General features: G+C 37.5%; 2 protein-coding genes and 1 long non-coding RNA gene across 7 annotated transcripts in view; 2 read left to right on the top strand and 1 right to left on the bottom strand.

Moving 5' to 3' along the window:
• Positions 1 to 9,947, top strand: part of LOC127437674 (ras association domain-containing protein 8-like) — a 69,394-nt gene extending 59,447 nt beyond the window's left edge. For 4 of the 5 annotated variants that reach the window (XM_051692740.1, XM_051692739.1, XM_051692738.1 and 1 more), the window contains exons 4-6: positions 3,915 to 4,089; positions 5,735 to 5,821; positions 9,687 to 9,947. In XM_051692740.1, coding sequence (XP_051548700.1) covers positions 3,915 to 4,089; positions 5,735 to 5,821; positions 9,687 to 9,718 — 294 coding nt within the window. In that variant the 3' untranslated portion in view covers positions 9,719 to 9,947. Of the gene's footprint in view, positions 1 to 3,914; positions 4,090 to 5,734; positions 5,932 to 9,686 lie in introns of all 5 variants that reach the window. The other variant, XR_007896588.1, reaches the window with a different exon arrangement.
• A 7,218-nt stretch (positions 9,948 to 17,165) lies between these two features.
• On the bottom strand, positions 17,166 to 18,124 carry LOC127437524 (uncharacterized). Its single transcript, XR_007896575.1, has 2 exons — positions 17,978 to 18,124; positions 17,166 to 17,596 (listed from the first exon to the last, which is right to left on the bottom strand). It is a non-coding gene; the product is annotated as an uncharacterized LOC127437524 (long non-coding RNA).
• A 2,693-nt stretch (positions 18,125 to 20,817) lies between these two features.
• The window catches only part of LOC127437538 (PHD and RING finger domain-containing protein 1-like), a 30,650-nt gene continuing 29,989 nt past the window's right edge, over positions 20,818 to 21,478 (top strand). The window contains exon 1 of the mRNA XM_051692525.1: positions 20,818 to 20,886. The gene's annotated coding sequence lies outside the window, so the exon portion shown is untranslated. The remainder of the gene's footprint in view (positions 20,887 to 21,478) is intronic.

The raw sequence follows: 21,478 nt of genomic DNA, 5'->3' as shown, positions 1-21,478 counted from the left end.
GTTGTCAGTGGAATTGCATCAATGAACAGCTCTTACATTATTCCCATGTCACTTAAGCAAATTGAGTTAGATTGCATGCATTTAGGTAACATAAACCACATGAATATACTTTTTTTTTTTATATATATATATATATATAACTGACATGGATTAATTTTATAAATGTCAAAGTACTGGATTGTTTCCATATCCAATTTTACTAATATACTATGTAATTTAATGCAATAAATAACACATAAAATTAATCAATCTAGAATGTTCAACATCTCCTGTAGGATTTTTTTTTTTCTTTTACTTATTTATCAGAATATCAAGGGGCATTTACGTTGACGCTGATTAAATTGCTAGAGGTTGTTGCTGTACTGTTGATTTCTAGTAGACATACCAACAAATCCTGTCAAGAAAATATCCTGGTCATATTTAACCCCAAATCAATTATATATGTGTATATATACATATATATATATATATATATATATATATATATATATATATATATATGCAATATCACACAAGCAAGAGTGATATATGGCCCTACATCAGCACTTCTGTGATTCGGCAGCAGGCCGAGTGCCGTAGGTAATCACAGCAGTGCTGATTTAGAGCCATATATCACGACTGTGAGTATGATATTGCTTATATACAACAGTTCAATGAACAAGTACATTTTAAAAAATTAGGAAAAACAGTACGGTCATAAAAACACATTTGTGCTTGGAACTACTTTCTTACGCGACGGATCAGAATCTGCCGTTTCTGGTTCAAACCAAATTATGCGTCCAAGCCTTCGTTAGTAATTCAAACATGTAACTTCAGAAATAGTATCACGGCTTGTGCTGTTTCTAACAAGTTATTGTATAAACAAGGGTGTGTGTGTGAGAGAGAGAGAGAGAGATGGAGCGTGTGCTATCACCTGTTGCCACATCCAAGCAGAGATGCTGTCAGCTTTCTGAAGGTCAGATTTCTCAGTGGAAAAATAGCCATCCAAGTGGGGGTATTTCTCCCTATTTCGCGGTAGCCGGTGCGCAAGAGTCATTCACTAAAGAAACCGCAATCTTCTCCGCCATTTTAAACAGCATGTCCTCTCCAATGTGGAAAGTCCAGTAAAAGGTAAGCGCCTTGAGTTTGTGTAATTAATCAGTCTGTTGTGTCTCTCAGCTGTAATGAGCTGTAATGCTTAAGTTGTTCGTTTAAAGCTGTTTCCTTATTACACACAAAAATGATCTTTTTGCCACCACCTGCTGGCTAACATATGTAATGTCAAAAAAAAGAAAACAACAACAAAAAAACAAAATAAATACATGTTAAGAGACACACATACAGTAGCTCTTAACACATATGCACTACTCTTACACTTTACACAACGACACGAACACAAGCGGAGTGACAAAAACAGTGAAGCATCCCAGTTGCTGATGGTGTGAGACCATCAGTACTCATGGAACGTCTCTGGTCCAATCAGATTCGAGGACCGGAACTAACTGGTGTGTGTGTGTGTGTGTGTGTGTGTGTATATATATATATATATATATATATATATACACAGTTGAAGTCAGAAGTTTACATACACTTAGGTCATTAAAGTCATTAAAACTCTTTTTTTTTTTTTTTTTTTTTTAAATCACTCCACAGATTTAATATTAGCAAACTACAGTTTTGGCAAGTCGTTTAGGACATCTACTGTGTGCATGACATGAGTAATTTTTCCAACAATTGCAGCTTGGAAATTCCAGAAAATGATGTCATGCCTGTAGACAATTAGCCAATTAGCTTCTGATAGGAGGTGTACTGAATTGGAGGTGTGCTTGTGGATGTATTTTAAGGCCTTCCTTCAAACTCAGTGCCTCTTTGCTTGACATCATGGGAAAATGAAAATAAATCAGCCAAGACCTCAGAAAAAATTGTGGTCCTCCACAAGTCTGGTTCATCCTTGGGAGCAATTTCCAAATGCCTGAAGGTACCATGTTCATCTGTACAAACAACTGTACGCAAGTATAAACAACATGCGACCACACAGCCATAAGCCATTTTGTCCATAAGCCATTTTGCCACAACTTTGGAGGTATGCTTGGGGTCATTGTCCATTTGGAAGACCCATTTGCGACCGAGCTTAAACTTCCTGTTTGATGTCCTGAGATGTTGCTTCAATATATACACATATTTTTCCTTCCTCATGATGCCATCTATTTTGTGAAGTGCACCAGTCCCTCCTGCAGCAAAGCACCCCACAGCATGATGCTGCCACCCCCATGCTTCACGGTTGGGATGGTGTTCTTTGGCTTGCAAGCCTCATCCTTTTTCCTCCAAACATAACGAGGGTCATTATGGCCAAACAGTTACATTTTTGTTTCATCAGAGCAGAGGACATTTCTCCAAAAAGTAAGATCTGTGTCCCCATGTGTACTTGCAAACTGTAAGTTTGGCTGGCTTTTTTATGGCAGTTTTGGAGCAGAGGCTTCTTCCTTGCTGAGCAGACTTTCAGGTTATGTCAATATAGGACTTGTTTTACTGTGGATATAGATACTTGTCTACCTGTTTCCTCCTCACAAGGTCCTTTGCTGTTGTTCTGGGATTGATTTGTACTTTCACACCAAACTACGTTCATTTCTAGGAGACAGAATGCGTCTCCTTCCTGAGCGGTATGATGGCATGGTGTTTATACTTGCATACTATTGTTTGTACAGATGAACCTTCAGGTACAATGTTAGAAATTGCTTAGAAATTGCTTCCAATGATGAACCAGACTTGTGGAGGTCCACAATTTTTTTTCTGAGGTCTTGGCTGATTTCTTTTGATTTTCCCACGATGTCAAGCAAAGAGGCACTGAGTTTGAAGGTAGGCCTTAAAATACATCCACAGGTACACCTACAGTTCAGTTCATCTCCTATCAGAAGCTAATTGGCTATTTGCCTAAATGCTTGACCATTTTCCAAGCTGCTTAAAGGCACAGTTAACTTGGTGTATGTAAACTTCTGACCCATTGGAAAAGTGAAACAAATTTAAACAATTGTTGGAAAACTACTCATGTCATGCACAAACTAGATGTCCTGACTCCTAGACAACTTGCCAAAATTATAGTTTGCTAGTATGAAATCCTTGGATTGGTTAAAAAATGAGTTTTAATGACTTCAACCTAAGTGTATGTAAACTTCAGACTTCAACTGTACAAAAATGTTACAGTTGAAATAATTTTTTTTTCCCTTCACATTTCAGTAATGAGAATATCGCAATGACCATCTTTTTTTCTCACTGCAGTAATGAAAATTGGGTGTAAAATATACGTAACTGTCATGAAAATAAAGTCACAATGTAAAAAATCATAATGGTCCTAAAATAGGCTTCATTGTCTATATGTAAAATATAATTTCTTATTTCTTTTGATAATTAACCTACACTCTGCTTGGTCACATTGGCAACAGTCATGACACCTCAAATCGCCAACTTTCATTTAAAATGAGTGACTACCAGTCACTTTGTTGCTGCAAATCGCTGTCAGTGTGAACGTCCCTTTAAAGTTGAACCACATGTATGTTGCCTAGATGTCTGAGAAAAAGTGCATCATCTAGAAAGTGTTGTTTTAAGTATCCTATTGCATATCAATAATTTGATAAACATCTTAAGAAGAGCACATTAATATACATTCAAACTCATAGACATTACAAAAACATCTGATAAATGTTGTTTAACATCTGACAAGTAAACCTGTTGAACTCCAAAACTGTCCAGATCAAAACACACTCACAGAAAAATAGATGTATCGGTGATGGACAGTATATGTGTTCTTTTAGGAAAACTATAATGAACTGTATTTTAATGGTGGGAGAGATCAGACTGTTTGTGATTGTGTGTTTTCTCTCTCTCTCTCTCTCTCTGTGTCTCTCTCTGTGTGTATGTATGTGTGTGTGTGTGTGTAGGCTAAGCAGGAGGAGGTGGAAGAGTTGAATAAGGAGCTGAGGCAGTGTAATTTGCAGCAGTTTATCCAGCAGGCTGGAGCCCTGCCGACACACAGTCAATGTTGTACAGACCTCAGTGAACATTCAGAACAACTGGATCTGATTCAACAACTGCTGGACAAAAACAGAGACAATGGTATGGCACACACACACTAAATCTACTGCAGGTACATAAACTCAGGTAAAAAGAAATGTCCCTTTTTCAGGACACTGTGTTTTAAAGGTAATTTTGTACAAGTTCCAAATAACTTTACAGATCTTTATTGTAAAAGGTTTAAACAATGTTTTCCATGCTACAATTAATGAACATGCACCTGTGGAGCGGTCGTTAAGACAATAACAGCTTACAGACGGTAGGCAGTTAAGGTCACAGTTATAAAAACTTAGGACACTAAAGAGACCTTTTTACTGACTCTAGAAAAACACCAAAAGAAAGATGCCCAGGGTCCCTGCTCATCTGCGTGAACCTGTCTTAGGCATGCTGCATGGAGGCATGAGGACTGCAGATGTGGCCAGGGCAATAAACTGCAATGTCCATACTGTGAGATGCCTAAGACAGTGCTACAGGGAGACAGGAAGGACAGTTGGTCATCCTCTCAGTGGCAGACCACGTGTAACAACACCTGCACAGGATCGGTACATCTGAATATCACACCTGCGGGACAGGTACAGGATGGCAACAACTACCCAGGTTATACCAGGAACGCACAATCCCTCCATCGGTGCTCAGACTGTCCGCAATAGGCTGAGAGAGGCTGGACTGTGGGCTTGTAGGCCTGTGGTAAGGCAGGTCCTTACCAGACATCACCGGCCACAATGTTGCCTATGAGCACAAACCCACCTTCGCTGGACCAGACAGGACTGGCAAAAAGTGCTCTTCACTGACGAGTCGTGGTTTTGTCTCACCAGGGATGATGGTCGGACTCACGTTTATCATCGAAGGAATGAGCATTACACCGAGGCCTGTCCTCTGGAGCGGGATCAATTTGGAGGTGGAGGGTCTGTCATGGTCTGGGGCGGTGTGTCACAACATCATCGGACTGAGCTTGTTGTCATTGCAGGCAATCTCAACACTGCGCGTTACAGGGAAGACATCCTCCTCCCTCATGTGGTACCCTTCCTGCAGGCTCATCCTGACATGACCCTCCAGCATGACAATGCCACCAGCCATACTGCACGTTCTGTGCGTGATTTCCTGCAAGACAGGAATGCCAGTGTTCTGCCATGGCCAGCGAAGAGCCCAGATCTCAATCCCACTGAGCACGTTTGGGACCTGTTGGATTGGAGGGTGAGGGCTAGGGCCATTCCCCCCAGAAATGTCTGGGAACTTGCAGGTGCCTTGGTGGAAGAGTGGGGTAACATCTCACAGCAAGAACTGGCAAATCTGGTGCAGTCCATGAGGAGATGCACTGCAGTACTTAATGCAGCTGGTGGCCACACCAGATACTGACTGTTACTTTTGATTTTGACCCCCACTTTGTTCAGGGACACATTATTCCATTTCTGTTAGTCACATGTCTGTGAAACTTGTTCAGTTTATGTCTTAGTTGTCTTTTTATATTCATACAAATATTTACACGTGTTAAGTTTGCTGAAAATAAAAGCAGTTGAAAGTGAGAGGACGTTTCTTTTTTTGCTGAGTTTATTAATCAACATATAGATAATCCCGCCCCAATCTCACGCTATTGGTTAAGTCAATGTCGGGACGCTTAAACAAACAGAGTAGTATTTTTACAGCACAACAGAAGAAAACTCTGTTCTTACATGCATTTTACCTACAGACTTGCCCCTACCTCCCACCGCCAAGCAGTTCCTGGGTCACCCACGCAAACTGCAGCACCCCCTGGTGTCCAGCCTGAACCCTGAGGGTGTGTATGTGTGACAGCTGCTGTCGCAGACGCCTGCTGCTTTCCTGCCCTGCCCTGCTCCGCAACCCCAGCCTGCCATGCCCAGTGGTGGCAGCCCTTTCTGCGTGAAGGTGCCTGCATGGTGGCCCTCTTTAACAGCCCTTTTTTCATAAATGCAACTATTGTAGCACTTTAACTGAAAGGCATCATGACAAGGTTTTACAAACTAATTTGCGCAACTTAAATGTAGTTCAATCAGAAATTGATTTGTAAATAGTTGCTGTATAGTAATGCTATTAACATACAGTATGTGCTGATTAGAGCAGCAGTAGTGATGATTAAAGGAACAGTTCACCCAAAAATGAATATTCTCTCATCATTTACTCACCCTCATGCCATCCCAGATGTGTATGACTTTCTTTCTTCTGGAGAACACAAATGAAGATTTTTAGAAGAATATTTCAGCTCTGCAGGTCCATGCAATACAAGTGAATGGTGGGCAGAATGTTGAAGCTCCAAAAAGCACAAAGTCAGCATAATGTAATCCAGTGGTTAAATCCATATCTTCTGAAATATGATAGGTGTGGGTGAGAAACATATCAATATTTAAGTCCTTTTTTACTATAAATTCGCCTCCCTGCCCAGTAGGTGGCGGTATGCACAAAGAATGTGAATAGGTAAAAACCAAAGGAGAAGAATGTGAAAGTGTAGATTTATAATAAAAAAGGACTTAAATATTGATCTGTTTCTCACCCACACCTATCATATCACTTCTGGAAGATATGGAGTAGTATAGATTACTATTATGCTGCCTTTATGTGCTTTTTGGAGCTTCTGAGTTCTGGTCACCATTCACTTGTGCACTGTATGGACCGACAGAGCCGAAATATTCTTCTAAAAATCTTTCTTTGTGTTCTGCTGAAGAAAGAAAGTCACACACATCTGGGGTGGCACGAGGGTGAGTAAATGATGAGAGAATTTTTTTTTTTGGGTGAACTAATCCTTTAAAGAGTATTTGTAAATGTGGATGTAATATAAAACTTTCAATGTTACAAAGTCAGTATGAAGTGCCTTTCAAAAAGAAGTGTTACCATGACCTGTGCCATTCTCAACACTTTAGTTAATGGGATAGTGGGATCAGTTACATCTTCACAAGTTGCTAAGAGCATCATAGCTGAAGCTGTTCATTGAATGTGAATTTTGGATTAAATTTCGGCATCTGAAGATGTAACTTGACTTAAAATATGTAAACTAAAGTGTTTCTACAAACTTCCCATGAGTTCTGTCCAGATTTGTCTCGGTCTTCTCTTCTGTCCCAGTTTGGTGTCTTCACATTGTGCATTGTGATTCCCACCAGCTGTTCTGCTGATTTATAGAGCAGCTGTGTATGAATGAGTGAGTGTAGAAATGTTCTGTTCAATACAGGAGAAGCTTTATTAATAAAGTTAAGCTTTATCAACAGCATGCATGGTATGCTGTCAGTTAACACAGAAAATAATTTTGACATGCCTTTCAGTTTGTAAACTCAAACAAACGTCATGCTAACAGTAATGCACTTACAATGGAAGTTTCAAATGTACAACCACAAGACTTAAACACTATACCTGTTAACATGAGACTTGTGCGATAAAACTGCTTACTAGCCTTGTTTGTGCAAACTTGTATCCAGCTTTACAACTCCTGCTATTACCGTGCAGGTTGTAACTTTCACATGACGTGCACAAGGATATCAGAAAGGGATGCATGTTTGTACGGAAGGATTAACATATGTGCTTTAACAAGAATATGAGCTTCACATTTTATGCTTTTAAACCCTCCGGTACACTTGCCCCATGGACTTCCATTGTAAATTCATTACTGTAAAAACTATTTTTATTTGTCTGTAACATAACCAGAAGTTCATTTGCCTAGAAAGGTTGTCCCATCACTAAAAAGATGATTTAACCATTCCGTGGTATTGCAGGTCATTTTGACCTGTTTGTAAAATGGTTCTGAATGTGTCCGAAAGTTCTGCAAGGCCAAGGAAGGGTTAAACAGCTTTACAGCTCAAATAACACATATTTTTGTAGGGAAGAATTAATATTAGTGGTTTCAAGTTTTTTGATTTTGCTACACTTGCCCCACAGACTTCCATTGTAAATGCATTACTGTAAACAGTTTGAGTTTGTTTTAACAAATTGAAGGAAGAATTGAAATTGATTTATTTTCTGTGGTAATCCACAGTATGCTGTCTATTGAGCTAAACTTGTATGATCCTGGTACATTATCACATCCGATGACATTCATGACTCCTTATGCTGTACATCTGTTTGTGAACAAAATGTTCTGGGTTGTCAATGATCCAACCACTAAAGTGATTATTGACTAAATCATTTTCTTCTTTCTGACTATTACTCCAAAGATTGAGATCACGGTACAGAAAAGAAAGAATTGTAAAAAATGTGTCAAATGTGTGTATGATTGTGAAAGGGTGGCTCCGCCAACATTTCGAAAATATGAACTATTTTACTACTTAGACTTTACTATATCGTTCATCCTGTTACAAGGTTGAGATTTTTGCACAGTATGTAATATCCGGACTTCATATTGCTACATTTCATACTTCGGCTTATATTAGTCAAATGTTTATGTCAACCTGGTCTCAGAATCACATTTACTAAACCAACATTTTTGCGAAAATATTTTTTTATGTGGCTTGTTGTATGTATCATGGCAGTTTCCTGGTGAAATGAACACTAGAGACACTGCAACAACAATCACTTATTCACTTTCACTCAAATCACGAGTAAAACAGCAGATTATCAGTTCATAAACACTTACTTTTCGCTCTGTTCCTCACAATGCTATCTTATGACATCTAAACACTTACTATAGTGCATGACTTATTTCAATGGTTGCATTACATTACCAATTACTACATATACACGCTTGTTCAAATGCGATCAAATTGCGCGATAGCTCAGCTGATAAGAGCATTGCACTTGTGATGTAAAGGAGCTGGGTACGAGTCCTGAAGAGCACGCGAGTCGACACGTGAGCTGAAAGTGTCATGAAGCACCACAAAATGATGCGGTTGCTTCAGCAATTGCGTTTTAATCTCATATTTGCTTTTTATGACACTATAGGTTAGGTTTAATTATAAGGTTTAGGTTAGGGAGGTAGGCTTTGTTAATTTAAACCTCAATAGAGCATTAACCTTTAAAACCTCATCTGTTTGAGCAGATATGTAGCTCGCTTTTATCGCCACCCAGTGGACATTTCACCTCGGGACTGCCGCCATATGCATAAGGGCCCACGTAATATAATTTTGCAAACATTTTGCCACAGTCACATAATGTTTATGAGATCAGACTGGTTTATGTGCTATTCCATGACACAACTAGTACTTTGAAATTTGACAGCATAAGAACATTGATGAAAGTGAGTGGAGTTCATTAAGTCAATGGTACTGATTTACTACTGATTTTGGGACACTCTGTGAGTGAACCTGTTCTGCTAAAGCATACTTAAGAGTGCTGGAATGTCTTTGTGTATTTGCTATTTCCAAAGAACAACACATTTTGAATTATGTTTTAAAAACATCATGCCCACACATTATCCACACCTTAGAGCTTTCATTACTCAGTCATGTATATGCACATAAACTGAGGCAGTATGTTTGTCTGATTATCAACTCTCCCGATCTCAGGGCACACAGTAGATTGTAACACACACACACACACACACGCACACACACACATTTGAACATTCTCTGGGTTTGAAGTTTCCTGCTGTCCTCACTTGGCTGCTGTGTGCATGGGAACGCATCTGAGGCCTTTCATGGTTGCTTTAAGTGTTACTCAACATCAAAAGTGTCACTCATTGTACTTTTCTATGTGTCTTGCAGTCCTGACATCCAGGGATTCGTCTTGCCAGTAAAAACCTGCAGCACAGGGCTGAGGATTTGTAATGACTTTCTTCTGTATTATTCAAAACCTTTGTCTTAATTAACTGTCATCAATACTGTATATATGAATTATATGTTTACTACTTTTTGGTATATTTCAAACCATGTACTTACTGTAAAATATTACCATAAGATTTTATCTCAAGAACTTTTACTATTGTCTGAGTATTTAAGTACAATAAAGACTTGTGTCTTTGATCACTCTGGCTTTATAAATCAGAATCAGAATCAGAATGAGCTTTATTGCCAAGTATGCTTACACATACAAGGAATTTGTCTTGGTGACAGGAGCTTCCAGTGTACAAACAATACAAAAACAATACAAAAACAGCAGCAAGACATAGATAATAATAAAAAATAAAAAAACTAATTATACACATGCGTACAGACACACACACACATACATACACATGGGTAGTGCAAATCTAATACAATCTGTTATGTACAGTGGAAATGTTGTTTTTTTGTTTTGTTTTTTGTTTTTTTCAGAGGAATGAAATGGAAGAAGAGGTTTGATGTGTTGGATAAATATAAAAAAGTCTAAACTGTGTATTGCACATAGTTATTGCTCAATGGGGCAATTTAACTGTTCATGAGATGGATAGCCTGAGGGAAAAAAACTGTTCCTGTGCCTGACGGTTCTGGTGCTCAGAGCTCTGAAGCGTCGGCCAGAAGGCAACAGTTCAAAAAGGTAGTGGGCAGGGTGAGTGGGGTCCAGAGTAATTTTTCCAGCCTTTTTCCTCACTCTGGAAGTTTATAGTGCTTGAACCAATAATCCTCTCAGCAGTCCGAACTGTGCTTTGTAGTCTTCAGATGTCTGATTTCGTAGCTGAATCAAACCAGACAGTTATTGAAGTGCAGAGGACAGACTCAATGACCGCTGAGTAGAACTGTATCAGCAGCGCCTGTGGCAGGTTTAACTTCCTCAACTGGTGAAAGAAGTACAACCTCTGCTGGACCATTTTCACAATGGAGTCAATGTGGGTCTCCCACTTCAGGTCCTGTGAGATGGTAGTGCCCAGGAGCCTGAATGCCACACTGCTGCCACAGTGCTGTTTAGAATGGTGAGGGGGGTCAGTGTTGGGGTGTTCCTCCTAAAGTCCACAATGATCTCCACTGTTTTGAGCGTGTTCAGCTCGAGGTTGTTTTGACTGCACCAGACAGCCAACTGTTTAACCTCCCTTCTGTATGCAGACTCATCGTCATCTCGGATGAGGCCGATGACAGTGGTGTCATCTGCAAACTTCAGGAGCTTGACAGAAGAGTCCTTGGCGATGCAGTCATTGGTGTAGTGGGGAGAGCACACATCCCTGGGGGGCACCAGTGCTGATTGTACAGGTGCTTAGAAGTGAGTTTCCCCTGTATGTTTCCCGGCAGATGTAACGCGCTGTCCGGAATGGCTTCACTCAGCCAGGTTTCTGTGAAGCACAAGGCAGCAGAGGTTGAAAAGTCCTTGTTTGTGCAGGTGAGGAGATGTAGTTCGTCTGTTTTGTTAGGAAGAGAGCGGAGATTCGCTAGATGAATACTCGGCAGTGCTGTTCGAAATCCGTGCCGACGGAGTTTGACCAGCACATCGGCTCGTCTCCCTCGCCTGCGTCTCTTGAACAGCAAAGCGGCGCCTCCACCTAAATTGTCTAGCAAAACGTCTGAATATTCGAAAATCGGGAAAAGATTGTCTGGTATATGCTGTTGAATGTTCAGCAGTTCATCTCTGTTAAAACTGACTGGAAAAAAAATTACTAAACACAGGACAAACAAACAAAAACAACAAAAGAACTGAGGAGCTCCACACCGAGGCAGCCACCCGTGGCGCCATCATGATGATCTCATATGGTTTCTACTCTTCAAATGAGAGTAAATATTGAAAGACTTAAATTTCCTCTCCACCCAGTGAAAGTAGTTCCAAAAGAAGCCAAACTTTCAAGCACAACTCCCAGTCTCTGCACCCTGGCTTTGAACTAGTGCTGTTTCTTTTGTAACGAATCTGTGTTTTTGAATGAACCGTTCACTTCCATTATTTCAGCGACGCAGAGAGAATCAGTCATTGATTGAATAAATTACTCATTACAGAAAAGACACTAATTTGTCTCCGCCTGCTGGCGTAAAGATGTAACACAGAAGTGGTCACTGAATCAATAAAAGAAATCAAAATTAGCGATGAATCAAAATCCCCATGCAGCGAGCACAGACAAGCAGAGAGATGCAAATAGGGAGGATCTCAGTGCCGCTCATCCAATCAGATTCAAGGACCAGTGGCATAAATGTTGAAGAATAGAAAATAGCCTTTTAAAACCTATTATAAAATTATATATATATACACACACACACAACAGTTAGTTCCAGTCCTCGAATCTGATTGGACGAGAGATGTTCCATGAATACTGATGTTTCAGCACATCAGCACTCGGACACTTCACTGTTTGTATCACTCCACTTGTGTCCGTGCTGTTCTAAACTAAAGTGTAAGAGCAGCACAGATGTACACTGCCTGGCCAAAAAAAAAAAAAAAAAAATTGCCATTTGGATTTAAATAAGCAGCCTATGATTGGGTCATTATTGCAGTGATTAATATGTTTTAGCTGGCAACGATTCTTTTAACCCTAACTGATGCAGTGTGTAGCTTCTCATTTCTTAAACAACCATTTCGGAAGACGTATCTTGTGGTCGTGTAAAAGATACTGTGTTTCAGAAGGGGCAAATTATTGGCATGCATTAAGCAAAGAAAACAGCTGAGATTGCTGAAATCACTGGAATTGGGTTAAGAACTGTCCAACACATTATTAAAACCTGGAAGGATAGTGAGGAACCATCAGCTTCGTGGAAGAAATGTGGTCGGAAAAAATCATGAATGATCAAGATCGGAAATCACTAAACTTGGTGAAGTCACATCATAAAAAATCAACAGCAGAACTCACGGCTACATTTAATATTGAAATGAAGAGCATTTCCACACACACAATACAATGAGAACTTACAGGATTGGGACTAAACAGCTGTTGTTAGTGAGGCTAATCGGAAAAAAATAACTTCAATTTGCTAGGGAGCATAAAGATTGGACTGTGGAGCAATGGAAAAAGGTCATGTGGTCTGATGAGTCCAGATCTATTCCAAAGCGATGGAAAAGGGTAAGAAGGGAAGCACATGAAGCGATGCAACTGTCATGCATAGTGCCACTATACTGCTGGAGGCAGTGTTATGATCTAGGTTTGCTTCAATTGGTCAGGTCTAGGCTCAGCAACGTTATGTGGCAATAAAATTATGTCAGCTGAGTACCTGAATGTACTGAATGACCAGGTTATCCCATCAATGGATTTTTTCTTCCCTAATGGCACAGGCATATTCCAGGATGACAATGCCAAGATTCATCAGACTCAAATTGTGAAAGAGTGGTTCAGGGAGCATGAGGAATCATTTTCACACATGAACTGGCCACCACAGAGTCCTGACCTTAACCCCATTGACAGTCTTTGGGATGTGCTGGAGAAGACTTTATGGAGTGGTTCAACTCTTCCGTCGTCAATACAAGATCTCGGGCAAAATTAATGCAAATCTGGACAGAAATAAATGTTGTGACGTTGCATAAGGTTGTCGAAACAATGCCACAATGAATGCACGCCGTAAAGCTAAAGGCGGTCCAACGAAATATTAGAGTATGCAACATTTTTTTTGGCCAGGCAGTGTATAAAACAGTTGCAGTATGTGTCTTTTAATTTTTCTGTGTGACATTAAAACTTTAGCCAGCAGGTGGCGACAAAAGACCATTTTTGTGTGTAATATGAGCCCGTTGAGGTGTTGTGGGAGTCACCGCTGTCACTCAGTCAGTGTTTTCATTCATCTGCACTCCGTGATCGCTGGGATTACTACTACAATACTAAAGCTGGAAAATAGCTTTAAACAGCTTTAAATGAACATCTTCAGCATGAGGAGATTGTGGTTTCAATAGTTCATAACTCTTACGCACCTGCTGCCGCGAAATAGGGAGGAATACCCCCACTCAGGCGGCTATTTTTTCACTGAGAAAATAGGATAAATTTTACCAAAATGACATTGTGTTGATGTAGGGCCATATAGCACTCTTTCTGTGTGATATTGCTTATAAATAAAATGCATGCAGTATATTGTAAATATTATAATATTTATTTTATTATTTCATGATCATTGATCAAGGATCACGGGTCTACAATTGTAATGTATATTTGTGTCAGTTTAATAAATCTCTTATCAGAACTCTGATTTGATCAAGCATGGTATACTCCAAAAGTCTGACATGTTTAAGAACGACTGGGTTATGAACTGTCATATGGTGTGATAGACAATATATTAAATGCAGAAATATAAAGAAAACATATCACATACTTCCAGTGATCAGTCTATTAAAATCAAGCCTTTAAGTAAGTATACGTAAATATTTCTGTTTGTAAAAAAAAAGAAAAAGTCTAATGTAACAGGTGTTATCTGTTTATTAAATAAGGACGGCTTCATCATAAGAATGAAGATGAATAAAAATGAATTCATGTGGACAGAAAGACGTGTCCTGCACAGTCACATGCAGATGTTTGAAACCTGATTGAATACTAGTATTCAATTAGCATACACATACATTAAAGAAATAGTTCACCCAAAATTGAAAATTCTCTCATCATTTTCTCACCCTCATGCCATCCCAGATGTGTATGACTTTCTTTCTTCAGCAGAACACAAATGAAAAAAAGAATATTTCAACTTTGTTGGTCCATACAATGCAAGTGAATTGTGACCAAAACTCAAAAAGCTTCAAAAGGCAAGGCAGCTTAAAAGTAATTGTATTACTTTTATGCTCGATTACACTTCCAAGTGCTTGACACAGATGTAGAGCGGTGCTAGGAATTGTAATCAAGATAGAAATCACAATCGTCAAGGAGACTGTCAAGATTTATAGTGAAAAGGAGTTATATTTTGGTCTGTTCTCACCCAAAACTGATTGGATCACTTCAAAGTTCTTCAAAAGTTCTGGTCACCATTCACTTGCACTGTATGGACCTACATTGCTGAAATATTCTTCTAAAAATCTTCATTTGTGTTCTGCAGAAGAAAGAAAGTCATACACATCTGGGATGGCATGATGGTGAGTAAATGATGAGAGAATTTTCTTTTTTGGGTAATCTAGTCCTTTAAGAATATATATAAATATATATATATATATATATATATATATATATATATATATATATATAATATTTAAGAATTTACTGCTTTTTATGCATAAATGGCACCTTAAGATGTAAAAATGAAGCAAGCACCCATTTACTTTACACCTGGTAGATTTACTTGCAGCTTAGATGTTTGGTCGAGTAGTAAACATATACAGCTATAACTGTAGAATGGGCCTTTAAAGAGTGACTAAAATAAAGGAAAGGAGTGGTTTGATTATGGAGTTTAATAAACATTTTTATTTATCATAAATGAATTCCACTGTAGGGTATTATCACACCCAGAAGAACTCCGGTTCAAAGTGATTGAATCACATCAAATAGCTGGTCTCTAATCTGGGACGAATACCTTTATGTGGGTCAGTACCATTAACAGTATTAGTACAGCCCACAACACCTCTCACTCACAATGAATGTTTACCTCTGGCATAGTTATTTAATCCACAAAAACAGTCGATTATGACTGTGATGGACAGCTTTTCAGATGGATTCAACACAATTTAACACTGGACTTGAATGATTATAGTGGTGGACCATGCTTACAATTTATTTGTTTAACCAAAACTTGTAGTAGAAACTTTGGATTTTTATTGTTGCTAAAAATAATAAAAAGTGTACATGTTAAACACAAACATTGCCATTTATTTTATTTTTTCTCTGGAATGTTTTGTGTCCTGGACAGTCCCACAATTATGTTGATATTGGACATTTTTAAAAGCCTGATTGAATTCTAGTGGTATGCCAATGGACAATTTAATTTATACATTTATAATTTATAAAGACATTTGTTATTTTAAAAAATAAACAATTTAATATTCTTTTTCCATGTATAGCAGTCTTGACAATTATAAATGAACCAAAACTGAAAATGGTTATCAAATTTCAAGCGAATTTAATTATTGTTTTGATAAATGAATGGGAAAACAATGTTTCCAAGATGTATTTGACATAAAATGTACTAAAAAATATTTTTTACAACTTGAAAATTTGATGTTGAAGCATGTTACCAATTTCTTTATCAAATCTGTATAACCACACCCTGTAATATGCATATACTTTTAGTTTTAGTTTGAGTTTATATTAAACGCAAACATTAGTAATTATTTAACCTTTTCTCAGGAATTTATTTGTGTCCTTCACAGTCACAGAATTCAAGAATGTTGATATAGGAAATTATTTTTTATTTATTTTTTTAGATTGAATTATAGTATTCTACCCCAATGGCCAATTTTATTTTATTTTTATTTATTTATTTTTTGACAATTTACAGTTATTTTCCAAGTATGGGTCCAATGGCAAGTAAAAATGAACCAAAACTGAAAATAGTGATCAAAATGAAAGTGAATTTAATTTGTATTTTGTAAATGAAAGGTAAAACAAGGTCTCTGGGATGTACAGTAACGTTAACGTTAATTAAAATAATGTTTAAAACTTGAAAGCTTAGTGTTGGAGCGTATGGTACCAATTTCATAACAATAAAACATGCCATAACAAGTTGTAATATAGACTTTCAGTATTGATAAAAAGCTTGCTTGTATTAAATTCAAACATTCTAATTTATATTTTTGCGAGTAACACAAGTATGTAGATGTATAAAATTGTCAGAACCTAACTGAATCCAAGTGTTCTATACTAACTGACCATTTGATTAAGAATATAAAGATATTTTTTGACAATATAAAGATATTTTGACTATTTTTCCTACTTTTTCCCCCTACTTTTTTCCATATACAGCACGGCACCATTGGCAAGTAAAAAAAACGAAAATGGTGATCAAAATTAAATGGAATTCAATTATTATTTTGTAAAATGAATGGAAAAACAATGTTTCCAATATGTTTAGAATGGTGAGGGGGGTCAGTGTTGGGGTATTCCAAAAATTAATGGAAAACAACATTAATGGTCACATTGCAATAACAAACACAGCTAAATAGGACTAGACTATGTTTGTTAGATATGTGTAATCTACTACTTTTTTCATTCTGTCACACACCCTCAGCTACTGTAACTGGACTTGCATAACTGTACAAGTTCAAAAGTTCAGAGCTTGCATGGTTACATGCAAAATAATTGCATACACACATTTATGCCTTGCTCAAGGACACAATGGTGATGGCTGTGGGGATTGAACCAGGAACCTTCTGATTACCAGTTATGTGCTTTAGCCCACTACGCCGCTGCCGCCACCACTGCTACTCACAAGTAATAAGAAACAGATTAACTAGAGTAACAAGTTAGAGAGTTTAATCAGTGTTGCACAAGGATGTTCACATCCTCCATGTACTATGAGAGCATTTATGGTACAGATGAAGATGCCTTTATCCAAAGCGACTTACAGTGCATACAAGATATACTATTTGTGTTTGTGTGGGATTTGAACCCATAACCTTTGGGTTGATAGTGCAATGCTCTACCAGTTGAGCTAGAGAAACAAAAGGCTTACAGTAAGACCAAAAGTGTCCATGCACTGTATCCACGATCCGGTGATGCATTCCCATGGCTGCTGAAGTCAGACACACATCCAAAAGCTGGTTAGCCGCTGTCACACGCACAGTGGAATGGAGAATAGGCGCAATGTGCGTTAGTCAGTGGCTTACCTGCTTTCAGAAATCACCCATTCTGATCTGATGCCATAGGGAAGCATGGAAACCAGAAGGATCACTGTAAATAATTGAATATATAAATCTCAAGTGAACATTCATGCTCCATTTGTGCATATTCAGCACAGTTATTGGTGTTCCTGGACTTACTGAAATACATAATGATATGAGCTATGAATTTGTCAATGTTTCAGTCATGTGGAGAACATCTGAAATAAGTTTTTAAATATAAATAAAGCAGCACATGACTGACGGTAAATTATCAATGATAATATAATGTACATTTGTCTATATATCTATATATGACTGCTCACAAGAACACACAAGGCAGTAAATAAAAGAAAATATTTAAGATTGTTAGCATGCAACGTCATATGTTTATGAAATAAATTAATAAATATAATTTTAAAAGAAATTTCAAGCAAAAGTCACAGTTACTCACCTCAACTTTAAAATAAACCCATTAATTTCCCCTCGGCGATCTCCTATTAAAACACACGTTTTGATCAAAGAAATTAATTTCTCAATAAAGTACCACATTGAGGATAGTACAGTACAGCAGCGCTGAAGTTCAGTTCACTTGCGCTATCCCAACCCTGCCCACTCCCCTGTAACTGCAACCTGACCTGCTTATGCAAATAAGAATCAGGTTGACGTGACAGCCAGCCAATAGAAAGCGGCTAATTCCGCAAAACGCCCGCCTCTTAAAGGGGACTATCGAATTACAGCGTCGGAGGGGCGGGATTTTGACTATCAAACGGTCTGGCGGATTTTCTGCGAGTAATAGCGGGGTGCGGCGCGTTCGGTTTTGCACGTCGTGCTTTAGGAATGAACCATTTTCGACTCGCTCATTTTCCTGTTTCCTGTGGTACTTCTAATAATTTACCCCATATTCTTTGTGCTTTGATTTTTGAAAGAGGCTTGTGAGCTAAAATTGCCCATTTGAGCCACATATGTAATGCTTTCACATGTTTTTAGAAAAAATAGCTCCACCCGCGTATTAAAAGTGGTTGAACTCTGTTCGCCTGTGTATGGTAAAGCCATGAAGCTAGTGTGAATATGCACGTACGAAGGATGCTGAGAGAGAGAGAGAGAGAGAGAGAGAGAGAGAGAGAGAGAGAGAGAGAGAGAGAGAGAGAGAGATGGCGCGAAAAGTGGAATTTAGTTTAATGCGTAACTACGGAGCTCCTTAGAGAAGTTTTTTTTTTTTTTTTTTTTTTTTACATTTGAGTAATGTTAGAATTAGAAAAAAACATTTCAATTCAATAATAATAAGAAAAAAATATAATAAAAATTGTATATATATATATATATATATATATATATATATATATATATATATATATATATATTTACAATAAAACAATACATGTTGTATCATATCAGCTTCACAAAGAAAAGTGAATTACGAACCCTTTTTGAAAATATAATATATGAAATTATAAACTGATTTATTTCATTTCTTAGGATGGCTGTCAATTCAATAAAATACTTTATGATTAATCTAATGATTGCAGAAAGAAACGGTAATAATGTCAATATTTTTGCAGACTCCCTAGCACCGACCCCAGATTAAAAACCACTGCCTTATGGCACGGCATGGGCGTAGATTACGGAGGAGGGAGGTATCCCCCCCCCCCCCATTTTATTCCATGATCAATGGAAACATGGGTAAACGCAAATACACCTGTCAAATTTCATCAAACTTAAACTTACACAATTCACGATCGCGCAAATTCCCATTGAGATGACAGTATTTCGCCTGCGGAATTTTGCCGTGTGAAGTGACCTCCTTTAGAGGACAGGGAGGAAATTTTTTTTTTAAAGTAGTTTTGCATTCCATCGTAATTCTTTTGGGTTCCCTCGCAATAAATTAACCATGGTTTTACTACAGTAACCATAGTTGAACCATAGTAACCACAAAATTTACCATAATTCTACTATAGTAACTATAGTTTAACTATGGTATTTTTTTAGTAAAAGCTTATTAATAATCCAGGAAAATAAAAACTGTGGTAATAAAAATCATAATTTTTTTTGGTTCCATGGTTTTACTACAAATATCACAGTTCAACTATAGTTACTGTAGTAAAATCATGGTTATCCCTTGTGAAAATTAGCCATGGTTTTACTACTGTAATTTATTTGTAGTACTAACCATAAGATTAACTTTGGTTACAACAGTCATGATTACAACAATATAGTACAATGATTACTCGATACTACAGTAAATGTTGTAAAATGGTTGATTTTATACAAACCATAGCTAATAAAAAATAAATAAATAAAAAAAACATGCTTGCTATAGTCATGGTTACTACATATTACTATAGTAAAACCATGGTTAATTTATTGCGAGAGAACCCAAATAATCGTGTGGGAATGCAAAATGTCTTGCGAGGAAGCACAAAAACTATTTCAGTAAATTCCCTCACTGTCCTATAAGGGGCTCCGTACTAACCTGATTATTGGCCATAGTGGTAGTGTTTTAAATTTGAAAATAAAACTGTGATTCAGATACAATAATATATACATTTTAATAACACATTATTATATTACTGATACATAATAATGTAATGAATCGGAAAATAATAATAATAAAAATAATTTTTCTAAAAATATTAAATATATTAATCGTAAAAAAATAATAAAAATAATAGTAAAAATATTCTCATAAAAGTAGTAGCTCTATGTGCTTTACAAAGAAATTAAATGTGAGGTTTACAATAAATGAATGAATGTCGACAAGTTACAGCGGTCAGCCTCATTTAGGACATTATTTATATTGATTTATTGTCTAAATAAATTTAAAATGAAAGCACTTGTTTGATTAATGTGCCCTAAATGTATCGAAACTTACCAGAAAAGATATTTGAAAAGTGCATAGATCAGCTAATGCAAAACATAGTTCAAATAACTGGATAATATCTGATCAGAGGCCACTTTGTTTTGAGGGCTAGAAAATTAAGCCAATTTAACCAAAATGCAAACAAAAAGATTACGCCATACGAATGGTTGAACGGTTTGTGATTTGACTGCGTTCGGCCATCGTTTTCTCCGATATTACGTCATGAATATTAATGTTGTCTGAATTCGTAACGTTCTTAATTAATATTCATAACACAAAAGCCTTCGCCCAAGTAGGTTTCATTCGTAAAATTGCCTCGCTGGCAAACGCCCACTTTCGGCCAATCATTTAAGGACTACAGGGCGAACGTCACGGAACGTAATGAATATTCATGAACCAATGCTTCGCCATAGTAGGATTCGTCATTTCTCAGACTGGCAGTGTCAAAGTCAAACGCAGTGTGGACTTCAAAACACAAATAATGTCTAACACAACCTTCCTGGGTAGGTACAAATACTCAAACATATAAGCTCCCTGATGAATTCAATAAATTAGACATTTAGCGCCTATAAAAGCTGTTTTTCATACGACCTGGATGTGAATAAAAACAAAAATAGCTGTTTAGTTACATTTAGACTAAAGGGCGAGAAACACAGCTAGCGCGTTAGCTTTAATGCATATCCTTAAGGTTTAATTATACTAAAAATAATGACATTTCGGCGTTAATTTGGAAGCGTTTACATGTTTGAAACCCTTCTCGTTTGTTGATCAAAAGAAGCAGGTTGCGTGTTTTATTAGCTAGCCTGGTGTTAGCCGTTAGCATCAAGTTCAAAATATTGTCTGTGTTAGGATATTACTAAAGAATCGAGACTTGTTTGCATTAGATTTTCATACAGTCACACTTATAAATTAAAGGCATTGAGACGTGTTGTACAAACAGTTAATACAACAAGTAGTTCAGTTGTTTCGTTGCAAAGTAAAAACACATTGAGGTAGCAGATATGAAATGAAGAGATAGTTGCAGGGATTTGTCAAGTTGCTGATCTGAAGATGTTAAGATCACATTTTGCTCAGACAATGCAATATAGGCCACCT

Source organism: Myxocyprinus asiaticus, chromosome 48 (assembly GCF_019703515.2).
Source record: "Myxocyprinus asiaticus isolate MX2 ecotype Aquarium Trade chromosome 48, UBuf_Myxa_2, whole genome shotgun sequence".
NCBI lineage: Eukaryota > Metazoa > Chordata > Actinopteri > Cypriniformes > Catostomidae > Myxocyprinus > Myxocyprinus asiaticus.
Note: the sequence above shows the minus strand (reverse complement) of the source record. Positions and strands in the feature narration are given on the sequence as shown.